Source organism: Chiloscyllium punctatum, chromosome 4 (genome assembly GCF_047496795.1).
Source record: "Chiloscyllium punctatum isolate Juve2018m chromosome 4, sChiPun1.3, whole genome shotgun sequence".
Classification (NCBI taxonomy): Eukaryota; Metazoa; Chordata; class Chondrichthyes; order Orectolobiformes; family Hemiscylliidae; genus Chiloscyllium; species Chiloscyllium punctatum.
Window position 1 is genome coordinate 69,250,300 of NC_092742.1, and position 24,753 is coordinate 69,275,052.

The 24,753-nt window shown below is 46.7% G+C and overlaps 1 protein-coding gene across 3 annotated transcripts in view; it reads right to left on the minus strand.

Annotated features, from left to right (window-relative positions):
* The window catches only part of arhgap5 (Rho GTPase activating protein 5), an 80,734-nt gene that overhangs the window by 23,322 nt on the left and 32,659 nt on the right, over positions 1 to 24,753 (minus strand). For all 3 annotated transcript variants that reach the window (XM_072568966.1, XM_072568968.1, XM_072568969.1), the window contains exon 4: positions 14,297 to 14,374. In XM_072568966.1, the coding sequence (XP_072425067.1) occupies positions 14,297 to 14,374 (78 nt within the window). The remainder of the gene's footprint in view (positions 1 to 14,296; positions 14,375 to 24,753) is intronic.

Consider the following 24,753-nt stretch of genomic DNA (forward strand, 5'->3'; position numbering starts at 1 on the left):
AGAGAGCGAGAGAGAGAGAGCGAGAGAGAGAGAGCGAGAGAGAGAGAGCGAGAGAGAGAGAGCGAGAGAGAGAGAGATGGAGAGAGAGAGAGAGAGCGAGAGAGATGGAGAGAGAGAGAGAGAGAGCGAGAGAGAGAGAGCGAGAGAGAGAGAGCGAGAGAGAGAGAGCGAGAGAGAGAAAGCGAGAGAGAGAAAGCGAGAGAGAGAAAGCGAGAGAGAGAAAGCGAGAGAGAGAAAGCGAGAGAGAGAAAGCGAGAGAGAGAAAGCGAGAGAGAGAAAGCGAGAGAGAGAAAGCGAGAGAGAGAAAGCGAGAGAGAGAAAGCGAGAGAGAGAAAGCGAGAGAGAGAAAGCGAGAGAGAGAAAGCGAGAGAGAGAAAGCGAGAGAGAGAAAGCGAGAGAGAGAAAGCGAGAGAGAGAAAGCGAGAGAGAGAAAGCGAGAGAGAGAAAGCGAGAGAGAGAAAGCGAGAGAGAGAAAGCGAGAGAGAGAAAGCGAGAGAGAGAAAGCGAGAGAGAGAAAGCGAGAGAGAGAAAGCGAGAGAGAGAAAGCGAGAGAGAGAGAAAGCGAGAGAGAGAGAAAGCGAGAGAGAGAGAAAGCGAGAGAGAGAGAAAGCGAAAAAGAGAGAGAAAGCGAGAGAGAGAAAGCGAAAAAGAGAGAGAAAGCGAGAGAGAGAAAGCGAAAAAGAGAGAGAAAGCGAGAGAGCGAAAGCGCGAGAGAGCGAAAGCGCGAGAGAGCGAAAGCGCGAGAGCGAAAGCGCGAGAGAGAGAGAAAGCGCGAGAGAGCGAGCGAAAGCGCGAGAAATCGAGAGCGCGAGAAATCGAGAGCGCGAGAAATCGAGAGCGCGAGAGCGAGAGAGCGCGAGAGCGCGAGAGCGCGAGAGCGCGAGAGCGCGAGAGCGCGAGAGCGCGAGAGCGCGAGAGCGCGAGAGCGCGAGAGCGAGAGAGCGCGAGAGCGAGAGAGCGCGAGAGCGAGAGAGCGCGAGAGCGCGAGAGCGAGAGAGCGCGAGAGCGAGAGAGAGCGAGAGAGCGCGAGAGCGCGAGAGCGCGAGAGCGCGAGAGCGAGAGAGCGCGAGAGCGCGAGAGCGAGAGAGCGCGAGAGTGAGAGAGCGCGAGAGTGAGAAAGCGCGAGAGTGAGAAAGCGCGAGAGTGCGAAAGCGAGTGAGCGAGAGAGAGAAAGCGAGAGTGAAAGCGCGAGAGAGGAGAGAAAGCGAGAGTGAAAGCGCGAGAGAGGAGAGAAAGCGAGAGAGAGGAGATGGAAAGCGAGAGAGAGGAGAGGGAAAGCGAGAGAGAGACAAAGGGAGAGAGAGACAAAGGGAGAGAGAGACAAAGGGAGAGAGAGACAAAGCGAGTGAGAGACAAAGCGAGTGAGAGACAAAGCGAGTGAGAGACAAAGCGAGTGAGAGGAGATAGAAAGCGAGAGAGAGGAGATAGAAAGCGAGAGAGAGGAGAGACAAAGCGAGAGAGAGACAAAGCGAGTGAGAGACAAAGCGAGTGAGAGACAAAGCGAGTGAGAGACAAAGCGAGTGAGAGACAAAGCGAGTGAGAGGCAAAGCGAGAGAGAGGCAGAAAGCGAGAGAGACAGAAAGCGAGAGACAGAAAGCGAGAGACAGAAAGCAAGAGAGAGGAGATAGAAAGCGAGAGGGAGGGAAAGCGAGAGAGAGAAAGCGAGAGAGAGAGAAAGCGAGAGAGAGAGAAAGCGAGAGAGAGAGAAAGCGAGAGAGAGAGAAAGCGAGAGAGAGAGAAAGCGAGAGAGAGAAAGCGAGAGAGAGAAAGAGAGGGAGGGAAAGCGAGAGAGAGAAAGCGAGAGAGAGGGAGGGAAAGCGAGAGAGAGAGAAAGAAAGCGAGAGAGAGAGAGGGAAAGCGAGAGAGGGAAAGCGAGAGAGGGAAAGCGAGAGAGGGAAAGCGAGAGAGGGAAAGCGAGAGAGGGAAAGCGAGAGAGGGAAAGCGAGAGAGGGAAAGCGAGAGAGGGAAAGCGAGAGGTAGAAAGCGAGAGGTAGAAAGCGAGAGGTAGAAAGCGAGAGGTAGAAAGCGAGAGGTAGAAAGCGAGAGGTAGAAAGCGAGAGGTAGAAAGCGAGAGGTAGAAAGCGAGAGGTAGAAAGCGAGAGGTAGAAAGCGAGAGGTAGAAAGCGAGAGGTAGAAAGCGAGAGGTAGAAAGCGAGAGGTAGAAAGCGAGAGGTAGAAAGCGAGATAGAGGAGAGAGAAAGCGCGAGAGAGCGAAAGCGTGAGAGAAGGAAAGCGAGAGCGCGAAAGCGAGAGAGGGGGAAAGCAAGAGAGGGAAAGCGAGAGGAGAGAGAGAAAGCGTAAGAGAGTGAAAGCGAGAGAGAGCGAGTGAAAGCGAGCAAAAGCGCGAGGGTGTGAAAGCGAGAGAGAGTGAAAGCGAGAGAGAGAGAGAGAGAAAGCGAGAGATAGAAAGCGAGAGAAAGCGGGAAAGAGAAAGCGAGAGGAGAGAGAAAGCGCGAGAGAGAGAAAGTGTGAGAGAGTGAAAGCGAGAGAGAGTGAGCGAGTGAAAGCGAGCGAAAACGAGAGAAAGCGCGAGAGTGTGAAAGCGAGAGAGAGTGAAAGCGAGGGAGAGTGAAAGCGAGGGAGAGTGAAAGCGAGGGAGAGTGAAAGCGAGGGAGAGTGAAAGCGAGGGAGAGTGAAAGCGAGGGAGAGTGAAAGCGAGGGAGAGTGAAAGCGAGGGAGAGTGAAAGCGAGGGAGAGTGAAAGCGAGGGAGAGTGAAAGCGAGGGAGAGTGAAAGCGAGGGAGAGTGAAAGCGAGGGAGAGAAAGCGAGGGAGAGGAGAGAGAAAGCACGAGCGAGAGAGAAAGCGAGCGAGAGAGAAAGCGAGGGAGAGAAAGCGAGGGAGAGAAAGCGAGGGAGAGAAAGCGAGGGAGAGAAAGCGAGGGAGAGAAAGCGAGGGAGAGAAAGCGAGGGAGAGAAAGCGAGGGAGAGAAAGCGAGGGAGAGAAAGCGAGGGAGAGAAAGCGAGGGAGAGAAAGCGAGGGAGAGAAAGCGAGGGAGAGAAAGCGAGGGAGAGAAAGCGAGGGAGAGAAAGCGAGGGAGAGAAAGCGAGGGAGAGAAAGCGAGGGAGAGAAAGCGAGGGAGAGAAAGCGAGGGAGAGAAAGCGAGGGAGAGAAAGCGAGGGAGAGAAAGCGAGGGAGAGAAAGCGAGAGAGGGAAAGCGAGGGAGGGAAAGCGAGGGAGGGAAAGCGAGGGAGAGAAAGCGAGGGAGAGAAAGCGAGGGAGAGAAAGCGAGGGAGAGAAAGCGAGGGAGAGAAAGCGAGGGAGAGAAAGCGAGGGAGAGAAAGCGAGGGAGAGAAAGCGAGGGAGAGAAAGCGAGGGAGAGAAAGCGAGGGAGAGAAAGCGAGGGAGAGAAAGCGAGGGAGAGAAAGCGAGGGAGAGAAAGCGAGGGAGAGAAAGCGAGGGAGAGAGAAAGCGAGAGAGGGAAACGAGAGAGCGAAAGCGAGAGAGCAAAAGCGAGATAAAGCGAGAGCGAGTGAAAGCGAGAGTGAAAGCAAGAGACTGAGAGAAAGCGAGAGAGAGAGAAAGCGAGAGAGAAAGCGAAAGAGAGTGAAAGCGAGAGAGTGAAAGCGAGAGAGTGAAAGCGAGAGTGAGAGAAAGCGAGAGTGAGAAAGCGAGAGAAAGCGAGAGTGAGAGAAAGCGAGAGAGAGAAAGCGAGAGAGAGAAAGCGAGAGAGAGAAAGCGAGAGAGTGAAAGCGAGAGAGTGAAAGCGAGAGAGTGAAAGCGAGAGAGTGAAAGCGAGAGAGTGAAAGCGAGAGAGTGAAAGCGAGAGAGTGAAAGCGAGAGAGTGAAAGCGAGAGTGAGAGAAAGCGAGAGAAAGAAAGCGAGAGAAAGAAAGCGAGAGAAAGAAAGCGAGAGAGAGAAAGCGAGAGAGAGAAAGCGAGAGAGAGAAAGCGAGAGAGAGAAAGCGAGAGAGAGAAAGCGAGTGACAGAAAGCGAGTGACAGAAAGCGAGAGAGAGAAAGCGAGAGAGAGAAATCGAGAGTGAAAGTGAGAGAGTGAAAGTGAGAGAGTGAAAGTGAGAGAGTGAAAGTGAGAGAGTGAAAGTGAGAGAGTGAAAGTGAGAGAGAGAAAGCGAGAGTGAGAGAAAGCGAGTGAGAGAAAGCGAGAGTGAGAGAAAGCGAGAGAGCGGGAAAGCGAGAGAGCGGGAAAGCGAGAGAGCGGGAAAGCGAGAGAGCGGGAAAGCGAGAGAGCGGGAAAGCGAGAGAGCGGGAAAGCGAGAGTGCGGGAAAGCGAGAGTGAAAGCGAGCGAGAGAGGGGGAAAGAGAGCGCGAAAAAGAGAGAGAGGAGAGAAAGAGAGCGTGAGAGAAAGCGAGAGAGTGAAAGCGAGAGTGAGAGAGAAAGTGAGAGAGAAAGCGAGAGAGTGAAAGCGAGAGTGAGAAAGCGAGAGAAAGCGAGAGAGAAAGCGAGAGAGAGAAAGCGAGAGAAAGCGAGAGAGAGAAAGCGAGAGAGAGAAAGCGAGAGAGAGAAAGCGAGAGAGAGAAAGCGAGAGACTGAGAGAAAGCGAGAGACTGAGAGAAAGCGAGAGACTGAGAGAAAGCGAGAGAGAAAGCGAGAGAGAGTGAAAGCGAGAGAGTGAAAGCGAGAGAGTGAAAGCGAGAGAGTGAAAGCGAGAGAGTGAAAGCGAGAGAGTGAAAGCGAGAGAGTGAAAGCGAGAGAGTGAAAGCGAGAGTGAGAGAAAGCGAGAGAGAGAGAAAGCGAGAGAGAGAGAAAGCGAGAGAGAGAGAAAGCGAGAGAGAGAGAAAGCGAGAGAAAGAAAGCGAGAGAGAGAAAGCGAGTGACAGAAAGCGAGTGACAGAAAGCGAGAGTGAGAAATCGAGAGTGAAAGTGAGAGAGAAAGCGAGAGAGAAAGCGAGAGTGAGAGAAAGCGAGAGAGAAAGCGAGAGTGAGAGAAAGCGAGTGAGAGAAAGCGAGAGAGAGAGAAAGCGAGAGTGAGAGAAAGCGAGAGTGAGAGAAAGCGAGAGAGCGGGAAAGCGAGAGAGCGGGAAAGCGAGAGAGCGGGAAAGCGAGAGAGCGGGAAAGCGAGAGAGCGGGAAAGCGAGAGAGCGGGAAAGCGAGAGAGCGGGAAAGCGAGAGAGCGGGAAAGCGAGAGTGAAAGCGAGCGAGAGAGGGGGAAAGAGAGCGCGAAAGAGAGAGAGGAGAGAAAGAGAGCGTGAGAGAAAGCGAGAGAGTGAAAGCGAGAGTGAGAGAGAAAGCGAGAGTGAAAGCGAGAGTGAGAGAGAAAGCGAGAGAGTGAAAGCGAGAGAAAGCGAGGGAAAGTGAGAGAGTGAAATCGAGAGAGTGAAAGCGAGAGAGTGAAAGCGAGAGAGTGAAAGCGAGAGCGAGTGAAAGTGAGAGAAAGAGAGAGAGGGAAACTGAGGGAAAGCGAAAGAGAGAGAAAAAGCGAGAGAGAGAGAGAGAAAGGGAGAGAGAAGTTAAAGGGCAGAAACTATGTGGCTGCACCTTTTTGTTCCTTAGCTGTAATTACATTGCTTGCTGTAGTTTAAAGGGAACCAAATAACCATAAAGATGTAAAGCAACAAATCTGCAACAGAATACCAACAATATAGATGAATCATATGACAGCTATATCACTAGATTTTAATTATTTGAATATCGACTGGGAGTGAAGTTACGCAGAGGGGAGAGAAAGGCAAGAATTCTTAAAGAATGTTCAGGAGAACTTTCTACGGCAGCATTTTTCTAGGCTAATGTCAACCTGTATCTAATTCTTGTCAATGGGTTGGGCCAAGTGTCAACAGGGGAACACTAAGAGAATAGCCATCCTACTACCATGTCTTTTGAAAAGGACAAGGAACAAATCATTAAGATTAATTCACTGGAAGATGAATCAATATCAGCCAGATAAATAGGAATCAAATGCTGATATTTATTTAGATAACAGAACAATGGAGATAAGTCATGGTTTCTCCCCACAAAGAAAATGAACGGTAAACAAATCCAGAGTTCTCTGGATGATGGAAGAGATAGTATTTAAGAGAAGCAAAAGTGTGCTTCTGGCAATGTCATGTGGATAATATAACTAAACCCAGGCTAAAGGATTCAGAGAGGAAGTGAAAAGTGAACAAGAGAAACCTGTACAGTATGGAAAAAGGATAGCAGCTGAAGTAAAACCTTTCATCGGCATATAATTAGTAAAAGGGTAGTAAAAGGAAGAGACCAGAAAAATTATACAACTTTACAGTATAGGAGCCATTCAACCCATCGCACCTATACCAACTCCCAAAGCTACCCTCTCCAACCCTCTAACTTCATCCCTTTCAAAAAAATACTCAGGTCGCTTTTGAACCCTCTGGTGGAGTCTGCCTCCACCACTCTCACGAGCAGCGCATTCCAAATCCTAACAACTCTGAGTAAAGATGTTTCTCCTCATATTATGCCTAGCTCTATTGCTGACAATCTTGAAGTAGTGAATAAGTTATGAAGCTGTTAAAATAATAGGAGGGAGGACAGTCATGAGGTATTAAACAAATATTTTGTATCTGTCTCTATCAAGATGATGCTGTGCAAATCATCAAAAGGAAGAGGAAACAATTTACAAATTGTAAGCATTTGATAAGAACTGATAAGGAGAAGAGAGGTTAACGATAAGGCACCAGGACTGGATGAGATGCATCCAAAGATACTGAGGGAAGTCCGTATGCAAACTGCAGAGGCACTGACCATTATTTTCCACTCTTTTTCAGACGTGAGCCACTGCCTGAGGATTGGTGACTTCCAATGTTACATTCTTGTTCAAAAAGGGTACAAAGATAAATTCAACTTAGTTTAACCTCAGTGGTAGGGATGCTTCGTGAAATAATAACTCAAGACAAAATTAATAGTCAATTAGGTGAATGTGGGTTAATGGACTTGCTAAGGATAAATATTGTTTTACTAATCCTGGAGATTTTTTTTAAAAAAAGAGGGAACAGAGAACGTTGATGAGGGCAAGTTAATTAATGTGTTAAGGGATGTTTTTCAGACTGGAGCATGACTTACAGACGAATACCCACATTGGTATGAGGACCCTTACTCTTCCTGATATATATGTGTGTGTGTGTGTGTGTGTGTGTGTGTGTGTGTGTGTGTGTGTGTGTGTGTGTGTGTGGTGTATAGAACACAACTTAAAAACTTGTGTATGCTACAAAAGCTTGAAAACATCTCCAACAGTGCAGAGATAATGCAGAACTTTGAAACTTCTAGATAGTTTGGTGGAATGAGTGGAGAAGCAGCAGACAAAATTTTGCTGCAGAATGAACTGATTAATTTTGGCAGGAACAACAGAAGACAATATAAAATAAAAAGGTACAATTCTGAAAGCAGGAGCAAAAAGACTGAGGGATCTATTCGCATAAATATATTTGCTGGAAGCAGTATGCAGGATTCAGAGAACAGTTAATAAAGCATACTGTGGCTGGACCGCTTGTGGCACTGTGGTCGTGCCCCTCCTACATTGGACCAGGAGCACCGGGTTTAGGCTTCACCTGCTCCAGAGGTGTGTAATAACATTTCTGAGCAGGTTGATTAGAAAAATAGGTTAAATTTTAAAAAAGCACATTGCATCCTAGGGGTTATTAATAAGCTAATCAAGTAGAAAAGCAGGAAAGTCATGTTAAACGTATGTAACACTGGTTCAGTCTCAATCGGAGTACTGCGCACAACTCAGGGAATTACATTTTCAGAAAAACATGAAAGCATTAAAGAGACTGCAGAAAAGAATCACAAGAAATTTGCATCTGTCAATAGGTTTAAGAGGTTGGGACTGTATCCCTTGGAGGAGGCCAGAAGGAGTTTTCACAAAAATGTGTTTGAAATCATGAGTGTTCCAAACAGAGTAGGTGGGGAAATATTGTTCCCACTGGTGTAGGGATCCCAGCAGAAGAGACTGAGAGACCTAGCAACAGAATTAGGCCATTCAGCCCATTGAGTCTGCTCCATCATTCAATCATGGTTATAGCGTTATAGAGACATACCGCACAGAAACAGATCCTTCACTCCAACTCATCCATATTCTAAACTAATCTAGTCCCGTTTACCAGCACTTGACGTATTTCCCTCCTCCAACTGCCCTCTCTCGACCATGAACTCACCTCCCAACACTAAACCATCATCTCCCAGAATGTACACAATCTCATCACCTTCGGGGATCTCCCACCCACAGGTTCCAACCTCATAGTTCGGGAACCTCGCACTGCCCGAAATCCACAAGCCTGACGATTCTGGCCGACCTACTGTCTCAGTCTGCTCCTGCCCCACTGAATTCATCTCCACATACCTCGATACATATGTCTTATCCCCTTGGTCCAGGAACTCCCCAGATAAGTTTGGGCCACCACCCATAGTCTCTACCTCCTCCAAGACTTCAGTTTCCCTAGCCCCCAATGCCTCATCTTCTCCAAGGACACCCAATTGCTATACACCTCCATCTGCCATGACTCGGGCCTCAAGCCCTCCGTTCCTTCCTCTCCCGAACTCCCCACCAGTACCCTTCCATTGACACTCTTATTCGTTTAGTTGAACTGGTCCTCACCATCAACAATTTCTCCTTCCATTCCTCCCACTTCCTCCAGGCAAAAAGGGTCACCATGGGCACCCACATGGGCCCCAGCTATGCCAGTCTCTTTGTCGGCTATGTGGACAGTCTATCTTCCAGAGTTACACCGGCACCTGCTATACCTTATTCCCAATTCCTCCGCCTCTACCACATCTGCTCCCAGGAGGACCAGTTCCACCACAGATGGCCTCCCTCTTTAAAGACCGCAATTTCCCCTCCCACGTGGTTGATGATGCCCTCCAGCGCATCTCATCCATTTCCTACTCTTCTGCCCTTGAACCCCACCCCTCTAACCGCACCAAGGACAGAACCTCCCCGGGTCCTCAGCTTCCACCCCACATCACATAATCCTCTGCCATTTCCGCCACCTACAAATGGACCCGACCACCAAAGATATATTTCCCTCCCCACCCCATCCACTTTCCGTACAGACCATTCTCTCCACGACTACCTCGTCAGGTCCACATCCCCCTCCATCCCACCTTCCCCTTGCCACCTCAGGAATTGCAAAACTTGTGCTCACACCTCCCCCCCCACCTTCGTCCAAGGCCCCAAAGGAGCCTTCCACATCCAAAGTTTCACCTGCACTTCCACACATGCCATTTACTGTATCCGTTGCTCGTCTACATTGGAGAGACAGGATGCCTACTCGCAGAGTGCTTCAGAGAACATCTCCGGGACACCCGCACCAACCAACCCCACCACCTCATGGCCGAACACTTCAACTACCCATCCCACTCCGCCAAGGACATGCAGGTCCTGGGCCTTCTCTATTGCCATTTCCTTACCACATGACACCTGGAGGAAGAACGCCTCATCTTCCGCCTTGGGACCCTCCAAAACTACAGCATTAATGTGGATTTCACCAGTTTCCTCATTTCCACTCCCCCCAACTTACCCTAGTTCCAACCTTCCAGCTCAGCACCTTCTTCATGACCTGTCCACCTTCCTTCTCACCTACCCATGCCACTCCAACCTATCATCTTTACTCCCACCTCCATCAAGGTACTCCCAGCTACCTTCCACCCCAGCTCCCACCCCCCCATTTATCTCTCCTCCCCCAAGGCTCCCAGCTGCATTCCTGATGAAGGGCTTTTGCCCAAAACGTCGATTTTCATGCACCTCTGATTTTCCCTGACTTGCTGTGCTTTTGCAGCCACCACACTTGACTCTAACTTCCAGCACTTACAGTACTCACTTTCGCCTACATATCTCTCTAAACCCTTCCTATTCCTATACCGACTCAGATGTTTTTTAAATGTTGGAATTCCTCTGGCGGGCATGAAAAGGTTGCCTCTTAGGTCCCTTTAAAATCTTTCCCCTCTCACCCTACACCTATGCCCTCTAGTTCTGGACTCCCCCATCCCAGGGAAAATACTTTGTCTATTTACCCTTATGATTTTATAAACCTCTACAAGGTCACCCCTCAGCCTCTGATGCTCTAGGGAAAATAGCCCCAGCCTGTTCAGCCTCTCCGTATAGCTTAAATCCTCCAACCCTGGCAACATCCTTGCAAATCTTTTCTGTACCCTTTCAAGTTTCACAACATCCTTCCTATAAGAGGGAGACCAGAATTGCACAATATTTTAAAAGTGGCCTAACTAACACACTTCTCAACCCCAAACTCCTGCCCTTTGCCCAAAAGTCTTGATTTCCTTACTAATCAACAACCGATCGCTTTCTTAAAGACACTCAATGATTTGGCCTCCACAGCCCTCTGCAGTAACAAGTAGCACAGATCAACTACCACCTTGGTGAAGAACTTGTCCATCTAAATGGTCATCATCCTTTCACTCTGAGGCTGGGCCCTTGGGTCCTCGTCTCTCCTACTCATGGAAACATCTTTGCCATGTCCACTATATCTGGGCTCTCAGTATTCTGTAAATTCCAATCAGATCCCCTCCCTTCATCCTTCTGAACTCCAAATACAGACACAAAGTCCTCAACAATTCCTCATATGACAAATTCTTCATCCCTAGCATTATTCTTCTAAACCGCCTCTTGACTCCCTCCAAGGACATCCTTCCTTACATATGAGGACCCAAAACTGTTCACAATATTTCAATTTGGCCTGACCAGAGCCTTGCATAATGTCAGCAGTGCACCTCTCTTCTTGTATTCTCGACCTCTGGAAATGGATGCGAATATTGCTTTTGCCTTCTTGACTGCCAAGTGAATGTGCATGTTAATCTTAACAGAATCCTGCACTAGAATTCTGCTCCCAAGTCCCTTTGTGTTTTAGATTCCTCATGCATTTCCTATGTAGAAAGTTGTCTTCACCTTTATTCTTTCTATCAAAGTGCATAACTTAACACTTGCCACATTGTATTCCATCTGCCACTTCTTTGCCCACTCTCCAAGCCTGTCCAAACCCTACTACAGCCTCCCTCCCTCTTCCACACTACTTATTCCTCCACCTATGTGTCATTTGCAAACTTTGCAACAATAGCCTCAGTTCCTTCACCTATATTGTTAATATATAACATGAATAGTTGCAGTCCTAACATGGACCTCTGTGAAACTCCAGTAGTCACCAGCTGCCATCTTGAAAAAGTTGTCTTTATCTCCACTCTCTGCCTTCTGCCAATCCTCGATCCATGCTGGTACCTTGCTCCTAACAATTCTGGCTCTTGTCTTATTGAGCAGTCAGTCAAAGCCTTTCTGGAAATCCAAATAGATCACTTCCACTGGCTCTCCTTTGTCTCACTAGGTAGCTACCTCCTCAAAGAAGGCAAACAGATTGGTCAGGCATGACTTCGCTTTATGAAGCCATGCTGACTCAGCCCTATTTTACCATGCACTTCAAGTACTCCACAATCTCATCCTTAATAATGGACTCTAAAATCTTATCAATGGCCAAGGTCAGGCGAACTGACCTGTAATTTTGTGTCTTCGGCCTCCCTCTCATCTTAAAAAGGGATGGCACATTTGCCATTTTCCTGTTCTCTGGGACCCTCCCTGACTTGAGTAATTCCTGAAAGATCACCATCTATGTCTCCATAATCTCTTTAATCATCTCCTTCAGAACCATGGGTTGTAGTCCATCAGTCTAGGTGATTTATCTACTTTCAAATCTTAGCTTCCTCAGCACCTCGTCATGGCCACGACATTCACCTCTGCCCCCTGACTCTCTTGACATTCTGGTGTGCGACTAATGTCCTCTATCTTGAAAACTGATGCAAGTATCTATGCAGTTCCTCCATTAATTGTGTTCCCCATTATTCTAGCACACTAATGAACACTCTTGCCTCTCCATCACCTTTCATATATGTTAAAAAAAATGTTAAATTGTCTTTTAAATTATTAGATAGCTTACCCTCATATTTCATCATCTTCTCCCGATTGCTTTTTTAGTTGTCCACTGTTTCTTTGTAAAGGCTTCACACTGACCTTCAACACATTGCATCCATTTTCTTTCATGCTGTCCATAATTTCCCTTATCAGCCACAGCTGCCTTATTCACCCAATAGTGTTTCCTCTTCCTTGGGATGAATTTCTCCTGCACCTCCTGAATTCCTTTCAGAAACTCCTGCCATTGCTGCACCACTGTCTTCCCTGCTAGGCTCTTCTAATCAACTCTGGCCAGCTCCTCCCTCACGTCTTTGCATTTGTATCATACCTTTACTCAATTGTAAGACTGTTACATCTGATTCCAGCTTCTCCCCTTCAAACTGCAGGATGAATTCTCTCTCATTGTGGTCACTGCCCCAAGGTGTTCCTTCACCTTAAGTTTCCTAATCAAGTGTATCTTTTAAACATTACTAAATCCATAAATACTTGTTTCCTTAGTGGGCTTTATCACATGCTGCTCTAAAATAAATCTTGCAATCATTTCTCAAATTTATTTTGCTGGGATCCACGATCAACCTGATTTTCCCAATCTACCTGCATGTTGAATTTCCCCATGATTATTGCAATAGCGCCTTTCTTACGTGCCTTTTGTACCTCCTGATTTATTTTAAGCCTGCGTCCTGACGACTGCTAAAAGACCGGTTTATAAACTCTTCTCTTTTGCAATTTCTCAGCTCTACCCACATGGATTCTACATCATGCAATGCTGTATTCACTTCTTTCTGCCAACTTAATTTAATTTCTTACTAACAAGGCAACACTTTTCCTATGCCCATATGCCTGTCCTTTTGACAGGCTACATATCCTTGGATATTTGGCTCCCAGCTTTGATCCTCTTGTGGGCTATGTCTCTGTGACGTCCACAACATTGCGTCTGCCAACCTCAATCTACGCTACAATATCGTATTTTGTTTCATATACTGTGCGTATATAAGTACAACATCCTGCATTGATCACCACTCTTCTCATAGTCATCCCCTTACCTGCTATGTCTGGTTAGATTCCTGACCTTTTTCAACTGTTCTATTACTTATTCTGGAAACTTTCATAACCACCCCAAACCCTCCTCGACGTTTTTCCGTAATTTTCCATGCAACTGAAACCCGCTATCCACAAGCCCTAGTAATGCGATTCATCAGGACTCTGGCCCCAGCATGATTCAGGTGGAGCCTGTCCTATCGGAACAGCTCTTTCTACCCCTCCCCTACTCTTAAATGTCTCCTTGTATCAAGGAGACATGGTCAGTTTGCCCTATAGCGCTCACTCTGGTCCACAAAGGGAGCATGAATCTCAAACCTGATAGACAAACCTAGGACTGAGGCTCTTTCAGCAATATCACCTGGATTCCATTACCTGCCGTGCTGGTAGTAACACCCTCCTGTCTCTGACCACTGACTGAATTCAATCTAAGGGGTGTGACTACCTCCTAAAACAAAGCATCCAGGGAACCCTCCTCCTCCTCGATAGGTCACAATGTTTGAAGTTTAGGCTCCAGCTTCTCAACTGGAGTCAGAACCTGTCCAGCAACCAGCATTTGCGACGGGAGTGGTCACTATGTATCACAATTGGGTCCACCACTTCCCACATCATACAGGTATATGATCCTGAATCACTATTTTGAAATAAAATCCACATTTCAAAAACAGATTGTTTAGTTCAAATGATTTATGCTGATAATTATATTCTGTACACTCTTCCTGAATAGATTTGTTTGGACCAGTGTCACAGACCATTTCCAAAGCTAAACTCTTCCTCCCCAAAATCTGGTTTCTATCTTTCCCAGTCCAATAGTAAGGTAATTTGCAATTAGTCAAATGGGCAAACAAAGAAGCTTCTTCAATCAATTTTAGCTTAGTGACTACATTATATTCCCTCATTTTATCTTCCTTGATAACTTCAAAATTGATCTATAAAATATAGGATGGGAGTAAACTACAGTATATTACAGAAGATACAAGTTAAATGATCTTTGTTCAAATTTAAAAAAACAGTTGCAGTGACTCCTCAAAATTATATCCAGAGGTGGTACCAGACAGCAACGTTTCAAACTACATGCTATTGACTCTCAATGGATTGTCTCTGGCATCAGAAAGACTGCTCAATTTTGATAAGACTGATTGAGAATTACTTTATTGATAAAAAGTTAAAACTGGGGAAAAATGAATAAGTCACAATACTCCAAAACAACTGCTCAAGGTCTACATTAGCATAATAATGAAAATATTTTTATCTGAATGAAAATAAATTTGGCTTCCCCTTTGCCATATCTTATGGTTGTTCTTGATTTGAACATCAAAACAGTCTAGCCTATTGATTTTTTTAAAATCCTGTACGTAGTTACAAAACAATGTCAATACATGTAACAGTGAGAAGAAAAGGCTTCATTTTGTTATTTAGAAACACTGGTACTGTTACCTTGATCAAACTGCCTTTGAATGTTATCTTGATCAGTCCTGTTTCCACTTACACGATACAGTCCTTCTGTGTTTAAACCTAAAAATAAAAGAGTTCATTACCAATTTATACAAATAAAGGGTTGAAAAAAAATTAAGCTATTGTCAAATGTTTCAGATTGAATGAAAAAACTACTCAAAACAGAAGGGGAGGTAGGGAGAAACTGTTTCAATTGGACGAGGCAAAGGAAGTAAGGTATGCCATGTAATGAAATCCCCAGGAATATGTCCAGATCCATCAATCCTGGTGCTGCAAATAAACATTACTGCAAAAGATGGTCACGCAGTCAATTATGACCGACAGTTGTAAGCATGAACTCAGTTGAAGACTTAAGAATAAGGCAACAGGCAAAGGGGTCGAATGACACATTGATAATGTCACTACCTCTGGGCCAGAGGACCCATGTTCAAATCTGAACATCTTCAGAAGTGTGTCATGACAAGTTAGAATAGGTTCATTGAAAATGTCTAGGACAATGGGCATGATTATCACCTCCTTGGAGATAAAAACAATAACTGCAAATGCTGGAAAGCAAATACCAGTATTAGTGGTGCTGGAAGAGCACAGCAGTTCAGGCAGCATCCAACGAGCAGCGAAATCAACGTTTCGGGCAAAAGCCCTTCATCAGGAATAAAGGCAGTGAGCCTGAAGTACGGAGAGATAAGCTAGAGGAGGGTGGGGGTGGGGAGAGAGAAGCATAGAGTACAATGGGTGAGTGGGGGAGGAGATGAAGGTGACAGGTCAAGGAGGAGAGGGTGGAGTGGATAGGTGGAAAAGGAGATAGGCAGGTTGGACAAGTCCGGGCAAGTCAAGGAGACAGTGCTGAGCTGGAAGTTTGAAACTAGGATGAGGTGGGGGAAGGGGAAATGAGGAAGCTGTTGAAGTCCACATTGATGCCCTGGGGTTGAAGTGTTCCGAGGCGGAAGAGGAGGCGTTCTTCCTCCAGGCGTCTGGTGGTGAGGGAGCGGCGGTGAAGGAGGCCCAGGACCTCCATGTCCTCAGCAAAGTGGGAGGGGGAGTTGAAATGTTGGGCCACGGGGCGGTTTGGTTGATTGGTGCGGGTGTCTCGGAGATGTTCCCTAAAGCGCTCTGCTAGGAGGCGCCCAGTCTCCCAATGTAGAGGAGACCACATCGGGAGCAACGGATACAATAAATGATATGAGTAGATGTGCAGGTAAAACTTTGATGGATGTGGAAGGCTCCTTTAGGGCCTTGGATAGAGGTGAGGGAGGAGGTGTGGGCACAGGTTTTACAGTTCCTGCAGTGGCAGGGGAAAGTGCCAGAATGGGAGGGTGGGTCGTAGGGGGGTGTGGACCTGACCAGGTAGTCACGGAGGGAACGTTCTTTGCAGAAGGCGGAAAGGGGTGGGGAGGGAAATATATCCCTGGTGGTGGGGCCTTTTTGGAGGTGGCGGAAATGTCGGCGGATGATTTGGTTTATGCGAAGGTTTGTAGAGTGGAAGGTGAGCACCAGGGGCATTCTGTCCTTGTTACGGTTGGAGGGTTGGGGTCTGAGGGCGGAGGTGTGGGATGTGGACGAGATGCACGTGGGAAGGGAAATTGCGGTCTCTGAAGGAGGAGGCCATGTGGTGTGTTCTATGGTGGAACTGATCCTCCAGGGAGCAGATACGGCGGAGGCGGAGAAATTGGGAATATGGGATGGCATTTTTGCAAGAGATAGGGTGGGAAGAGGTGTAATCCAGGTAGCTGTGGGAGTCGGTGGGTTTGTAAAAAACGTCAGTGTCAAGTTGGTCGTCACTAATGGAGGTGGAGAGGTCCAGGAAGGGGAGCGAGGTGTCAGAGATGGTCCAGGTAAATTTAAGGTCAGGGTGGAATGTGTTGGTGAAGTTGATGAATTGCTCAACCTCCTCGCGGGAGCACGAGGTGGCGCCAATGCAGTCATCAATGTAGCGGAGGAAGAGGTGGGGAGTGGTGCTGGTGTAATTACGGAAGATCAACTGTTCTACATAGCCAACAAAGAGACAGGCATAGCTGGGGCCCATACGTGTCCCCATGGCTACCCATATGGTGTGGAGAAAGTGGGAGGATTCAAAGGAGAAATTGTTAAGGGTGAGGCCCAGTTCGGCCAAACGAATGAGAGTGTCAGTGGAAGGGTACTGTTGGGGACGCCGGGAGAGAAAAAAATGGAGGGCTTGGAGACTCTGGTCGTGGCGGATGGAGGTGTAGAGGGATTGGATATCCATGGTGAAGATGAGGCGTTGGGGGCCGGGGAAACGGAAGTCTTGGAGGAGATGGAGGGCGTGAGTGGTGTCTCGAACATATGTGGGGAGTTTCTGGACTAGGGGGGGATAGGACAGTGTCGAGGTAGGTAGAGATAAGTTCAGTGGGGCAGGAGCATGCTGAGACAATGGGTCGGCCAGGGTCGTCAGGCTTGTGGATCTTGGGAAGTAGGGAGAACCGGGCAGTGCGGGGTTCCCGGACTATGAGGTTGGAAGCTGTGGGTGGGAGATCTCCTGAGGTGATGAGGTTCTGTATGGTCTGGGAGATGATGGCTTGGTGATGGGGGGTGGGGTCATGGTCGAGGGGGCGGTAGGAAGAGGTGTCCTCAAGTTGGCGTTTGGCTTCAGCGGTGTAGAGGTCAGTGCGCCAGACTACCACTGCGCCCCCTTTATCCGCTGGCTTAATGGTGAGGTTGGGATTAGAGCAGAGGGATTGGAGGGCTGCGCGTTGTGAGGGTGAGAGGTTGGAGTGGGGGAGGGGGGTCGACAGGTTGAGGCGGTTAATGTCCCGGCTGCAGTTGGAAATGAAGAGGTCAAAGGCAGGTAATAGGCCAGCGCAGGGTGTCCAGGTGGATGCAGTGTGTTGGAGGTGGGCGAAGGGGTCCTCGGAAGGTGGGCGGGAGTCCTGATTGTGAAAGTAAGCTCGGAGGCGGAGGCGACGGAAGAATTGTTCAATGTCACGGCGTGTATTAAATTCATTGATGCGTGGACGGAGGGGGATGAAGGTGAGTCCTTTGCTGAGGACTGATCGTTCGTCCTCAGTGAGTGGGAGGTCTGGAGGGATGGTGAAAACTCGGCAGGACCGGGAGCTGGGATCTGGGTGTGGATGTGGAGCTGGGAGTGGGGTCGGAGCCAGTACCTTGAGTGGGTGTGATGGTGGGGGGAAATGGGGGTGGAGACATGAGCAGGGGTAATGTTCCCCTCGGGGTTCTGGGGGGTGGGGATAGTGACAGTAGGGTCTGTGGGGGGGCGTGTCAGCAGAATGCAGATGAGTGGCGCTGGTGGGGGCGGAAGTGGTGGTGATCATGGCAGTAGGGGTGGCGGAAGTCACTGAGCGTGTGGCATCAGCGATGATGTGAGGGCCGGAAGTGGCTGTGGGAGTGGCCATGATGGGGGCGGAAGTGACATCATCACTCAGCTTGGCGGTGGTAGCTGCGTCAGCCGCATGGCTAATGGCATTTCCGAGGCCAGGGGAATCTTCTGGGATGTTTGAGGAGCGCTGGTTATAGAGGTGGGCAGATAAAAGTTTGTTGTAACCCGTCCTTTCAGAAGGACAAATAATTGGGTAGGTTGTCCTCAGTGAGATACTTGTCCATTTATTGCCACCTTCACAATTAACCACTGGAAGAGGCTGCCCATAGATAACCTTCTCAACTCTCCACCAATTCGGGCCCTTAAATGGTGAATTAACAGTAAATTAAGGGCCTCAATATGCCACCTGCCTGATCACTTGCCCTTCCTGACAGCAAAAACAAAAGGCTGGATCTGAGTAACCTAGCTTCTTATTTGGGGGTCAGAAAATGCATGACAGCTCCATTTGTGTCAATCTGGGGAATAGATGTGAGGTAAGGCTGGGGAACTCTACTGATTCTTCTTTCCACCCCCCTTGCAACCAATTCTAACCCTGCAAACCTAGAAAAAAAACACATCTTCTCAAGGCTTAAGCCCCCAAAACCTGTGCTGGCAGAGGCAACGTCTAAGGCCCAGACGCTGTGGCCTATGATGAGTTTGCCGAGAAGCTCACCAGTCAATTCTAAATAGCTGAATGGGACTTGATCCAGAAATCATTCTCCCTGATGACGGGAAGGGAGACAGTCACTAGTAAAGATGCACACTCCCACGCTTACTGCATTCAGTATTAAATTTTGGCCACTCTACTTTGGATAATAAGTGTTCATCTGCTTCACTTCCTGCAAATAAATTTAGCCAAGCAACAGCTGAACCACAGTGATTATGAAGGACTAGTGTGCATCCCCCAGCATGTGCCAAGTTAGCTGATGGCAGCCAATACAAAAGATAAGAATAATGCGGTTAGCCCCTAATACTTTGAAGAATGCAGAGCGCCCCCACACCCTCAAGTCTAGAATTTCATCACTAAATTTCTTCCTCTTCTCTCTTTGAAGATGTATCCTAAAACCAAAACCACCTCTTTCAACAAACATTTGCTTACCGGTCATTATATTAATAATTTACATTGGGAACAAGTAACTCAATATCAAGTGTTGTAAAATCAAACTTGTAGTAGTGTGACCAGCGAGGAGGAATTCAATATGATAGAAGCAGCACTATAAAACAAAGTGGCAAATAATTTTTAACAAATTTGAGATAACACATTTGAACAGGAAAATATAAACATCATCTACACCCAGGAACAGAAAAAAGTGAATATATAAAGGAGCAAAGATTTTGAGATTTATAGATGAGCAAATCTTTAAAAACATCTTCACAATTCAACATAGTAATTAAAATATTTAAATTCTGGCATTATTTCAAAGGGCCAGATTTCCAAAGTAGTAAATTTACTTTACATTTGAACAGGAATCTGGTTAGAATGCACTTAGGGTATTCCATAAATAGAATGCAGACACGATGGAAAAACAACAAAGAGGATGGTACTACAATTGACAGATTTCAGCTCTCAAAGGCTGAATGGATTTATGTTTGTTTCAAGAATGGAAAATTCAGAAATTTAAATCTTTAAATCTATAGCTAGGATTGACAGAGCAGATATGCAAAAAATGTTGCCAGTTGTGGGGGAATCTAAAATTAGGAGCTGCAAATACGCCTTATCAGTAAAAGAAGAAAAGTTAATTAACTAAGACTGATCACTGTCAAAATTGAGACAAGTGATTGAGGCAAATAGACTGGATGAGTTCAAGTGGAAACTGGATGATGTTATGATCCTAGATCAGGTCACCAAATTTATCTTTTGAACTTAGATGGGATTACCAAATTATGTTAAGGCCTTAGAGACTAGTAACTTTTACTTATACAATAAACCAAAAGGTGAGAGCCAGATGACGTACTGAGGAAAAAGCCACAAGGTGAGTTTTGGACAAAAAAAAATCCTTTACTTGTCAAGACATGTAGGATTTACAACAAGCAAAACTAATGTCATTTACAAAATACCATGCAAGAACTGTAATAAATACTACAGTGGGCAGACAGACAGAAAATTAGCCACCAGGATACATGAACATCAACTAGCCACAAAATGACATGATCCTCACTCACTAGTATCCTTACATACAGAGAAGCAAAGACACCACTTCGACTGGGACAACACATCCATCCTTGGACAAGCCAAACAGAGACGTGCACGAGAATTCCTAGAAGCATGGCATTCTAACTTGAACTCTATCAACAAAAACATTGACTTGGATCCCATTTCCCACCCTGAGAAAAAGAACAGGAAACAACGTCACAAGTGGAAATGATGTCACCACAGGAAATGACATCACCAACCCGAGGAAACCCAAACAAAGAGAAAGCAGGAAACACCAGCAGTGCTTCGTCTGGAGGCTCACTGAAGATGTTACCTAGTATGGTGACAAAACGTCTGAAAGTGAACCTTCCAGCTCATCGAGCAAACCTACATCCACATGTAGAACTTGTATCTCTTATCCAGAATTGATACATTATAAACATAGGTAACATACAATGGTCAAGCAACCTGCAGTGCAAGTCAAATAGTAAATGTGATCAACATAGAGCCCATGAATTTCTAAACAAGATCCTCTCCCCACAAAAAACATCCATGGCACGGATTTTTAATCAAACCTCACTACATTTCACAAGGAACTACAATTCTTCACTTCTGTTGACTTGATTTCAACATTTCTTCTCAAGAATCATTCCATTACAAATTGCCTCACCTCTGTCCTAGCAAGTCACTCTCAAGCTTTCGGCCCATGTACCCAGGACTCTGAAAACTGCATTCCAGTACCCATTTTCAAGCATAACTCCAGCTCTTCATTGCCAGCCAGATTCACCTGTCTAGGATCCCCACCAATCCTCTCCTTCTCCAAGCTCCAATCTTACTCAGTTACATCAAACAAATATTGTTTATGCAATTGTTGCTTTTGACCTCCCCCATCTCTCAGTTGCACTGAAGTATTAATACTTGCAAGCTTCTTCCAAAGTACGCAGAGCTTCCCAGAATGCAGAACCAGCGATATTCCCACTTGAGCCCTGACTCCAACACTGCCTACTAATTCTTTGAACTTCTTCCTGGGTTTATTTTAACAGCAGAGCAATCCAACTGCTTTGCCAGCAATACAGCTAACTCCACAATCCTAAAAATGGTGTCTCTACTTCTCTCCCCTTCAACAAAATGTGTCCTTCAAATTCCTCAACTTCTCTTGTGAGACCCATTGAAAACCTTACAATAAGCTGCAGCTCTATTGCTGGGTAGACTATTGCCACTTAAATCTTGAAACAGTGTGCTTATAATATTATAATTTAACAGAATACTGATTTAATCAATATACAGAGGAACCTCCATTATCCGAATATCAATTATCTGAATTTTGGATTATCTGAAGGGTACATAGAAACATTACATCAAAGAGCTGTTTCAACCCTGATCGCATCTTTTGTTTACAGGTACAACGATGAACAAAAATACAGCTCACTGGAATGTTGCTGAGAACAGTTCTGGACAGCCTAGGCACTGTCTCTAAATGACTGACCTCTCGCCCTCTCTCTCTCTCTCCCCCCGCCACACTTTCAATGGAGTTCTACATCGGGGTGAACCCTAAACCTCCCTTCCCCAGATAATCTCTCCAACAATGTCCTGTAAAGGGCAAAGGTGGAACCTGTCAAAAGCTTGCAGTAAAAAGAGGTGTGTGTATGTATGTGCGCGCTCTACTTGGAGACTTACCCCACAAAGACAACAGCAGTCTTACTGTTGGTGTTCAGTCTGGCACCGGTGGTGGGAGCTTGGACAGGGTTGGTCGGACGGTAGGTGGGGATGCACGGAGGTGGGGGCAGGTACTACGGGAGGTGGGGGTTGGGGCTGCAGAAAGTGAGGGGCAGTGGGGCAACCAGGGTGGGGGTGGACGGTGTTGGAACAGACGGGATTGGGGGACTGGCAGGGTGGGAGCGAACAGGTTTGGGGAGGGATTGGGCAGATGGGGTTGGGGGGCAGGGTAAGAGTAGACCGGTTTGGGGGCCGGGTGGGAGTGCAGACAGGGTTGGGTGGCTGATGGGTTTGGAGGGATAGCGTTTGGACGGGGTTGGGGGCAGACGGGGTTGGGGGGCTGGCAGGGGTTGCGGGGTGAGAGCAGATGGTATTGGGGCTGGGTGGGGGTGCAGACAGGGTTGGGGCCGGGTGGGGACGGGGTGACAGCGGATGGTGTTGGGGCCAGGTGGGGGTGCGGATGGGGTTAGGCGGCAGGGGACGGGTGAGAGCAGTGTTGGGGCACAGACAGTGTTGGGGCCAGATGGGGGTGCAGACGGTGTTGGGGCTGGGTGGGGGTGCGGTCAGAGTTAGGCGGTGGGGGACAGGGTGAGAGCGGATGGTGTTGCGGATGGGATTAGGCGGCGGGGGACGGGGTGAGAGCAGACAGTGTTGGAGCCGGGTGGGTTTGAGGGCAGGCGGAGGCTCGTACACAGTACTCTGCTGCTTAGTTTCCTGAACAGGGAGTGAACTTGACAGAAAACCTCAAGCCCCAGAGGATATCAATTAACCGAATAATCAATTATCCAAACGAAATGGAGCCCACCCATCTCATTCGAATAATCGAGGTTCCTCTGTATATAGCAGCACAGATTATTTCTCTAAATTGCCTCGCCTGTACTATACATTTTATGAAATAGAGAAGTCGAAATGAACAATATAAACTGCTCTGAATAGCTTGATAATTTGCATGCTATCATGCAAAAACTTGCAATGGCACAATGACTGTTTATGAAAGTACATTTTTTTTAAAGTTAGGTCTGAGAAAGACAGATTTATCTCTAGACATGCTGGGATGAATTTACTTCGATACTTAAATTCTATCACAAATATTTGTTTTGTTCTATTTGTTCACATGGTTAATACAAATAATACATTTTTGCTAAAGTAACATACAACCAAGCACAGTCCTTGATGTTACCTCCAAGTAAGCATCAAATTGAGTGACTCAGCCTTGAAGATTACAATCAAGATAATATGACTGTATGTACCTGAATATTGAGCAAGGGTGCTGATAAAATGTTTCGTTCCGTCATAATATCTTTTCAAGTACATCTTTCATTTCAACTTTGTGTGACAAGAAGCATTTTCTGGACATTACACATCCGAGAATTCGGAGAAATGAATATTCTGTAATAGGCATATTATAGACAGTTTGGAAAATTGAATTAAAAGTATTTGCTGGAACTGTCCAAATTTGCTTTGTTTATTGGACTGAACAGGGTGGTTTTGAGGACAAGGTGGAACAGACTGTGAGGGTACATAGAGCAAAATACAAAGGGAAGTGATAATGGTAGCAAATAAGTGAGAGACAGAATGTGTGTGCAAAAATGAGAAAAACAGGCTGCTGAGAGCAAAATCAACAAGACTAGGCTGAGGGAAGGTAGGTGAGTGTAACAAAATTGGAGGACAGACATCATACTCAAGTTGTTGAGCTGAATATTGAATTCAAGACTGTAAAGTGTTGTTCCTCCAGTTTGCATTGAATTTTGTTGGCACACTCTAGCAGGCCTAGAACACAAATGTTAACATGGAAGCAAGGGGTTTTGGGGTCATCTCAAAGGACAGAGATGAAATGCTCCGCAAAATTGTCTTGGTTGGCACTTGGTCTCGCAAGTATTGTGAACGGTGAATGCTGTTGACTGAATTGAAAGTACAAGTAAAATGCTGCTTCATCTGGAAGGTGTGGTTGGGGCCTTGGATGGTCAGGAGGGAGGTGAATGGGCAAGTGTTACACCTTCTGCAACTGTATGGGAAGGTACTTTGGAGGAGTAAGGAGATGTTAGGAGTGATGGAGGAGAGCAGCAGGGTGTCACACAGGGAACGGTCCCTGCAGAATGCCAGTGAAGAGGAAGACAATGTGTTTAGTGGTGGTACCTTGTTATTGGTGGTGGAAATGGCAAAAGATGAATATGGAGGTTGGTCAGGCAGGTTAGGATGCAGAACCCTATCACTGTGCTTGGAGGGAGGGCAAAAGTGAGAGAAACATGGTTGAAGGCTCTGTCAACAAGGATGGGAGAATTTTCAGTTGAGGAATGAGGAGGATATATTGGATGCACTCCAGTGAAAAGTTGATCATCGAATGGTTGTGACAGAGATGGAGAAACTGGGAGGACAGAACAGAAACCTTGCAGGAAGCAGAAGAGAAATGCAGTGGATGTAATGTATATTGGTGGACAGCCTATATTCAGAAATGAAAACAGTGAGGTTATGGAAAGGAGGAGTTAGACATAAACCAGGCAAATGGTGAAAGATGGAAAATGGCAGAATAAATTTTCATCTCAGATGCCAGTATTGTAGCTGCACTGGCTTGGGCGTGGCAGATTCTGGAATACAAGTCTTCAATACTATGGCCAGGATTTTATCAGTGTCCATAACCTTTATAATATCCAGTGCCTTCAAATCTTTCTTAAAGTCAGGTAGAGTGAATTGAATTGGGTGAAGACTGGCATTTGGGAACCTCTGGAGGAGGCTGAAACTGATCATCCCATCCAAATCTCTGGATGAAGAATACTGCCAATGTTTCAGCCTGATCTTCTGCACTAATGTGCTGGGCTCTTCCATCCTGAAGGATGGATATTTGTGGAGCTGCAGTCACAGTTGGACATGGCAGAACTGCAGAGCACGGATTGTGGAATCACTTAGTCTTGTCCATCACTTCCACCTGATGTTGTCTGGCACATAAGCAGCCCAGTGTTATAGTTTCACTAGATTGACAATTCATTTTTTGGTATATCTGGTGCTAGTCTTGGAATGTCATCCTGTACTTTTAATTGAACCAGTACTGATCCTCTGATTTAATGATAATGGTGGAATGGGGGATATGGCTGACCATGCAGATTGACCACTGCTATTGATGATCCACACCATCCACAAGACAGTTTTATGGATATCTAGTCTTGAGGCACTTGAGCCACACAACACAATGGAGGGATCCCCAATGCAGATACAGGACTTCACCATCACAAAATAAATTGGTGAAGACGAGATCTTCAGTTT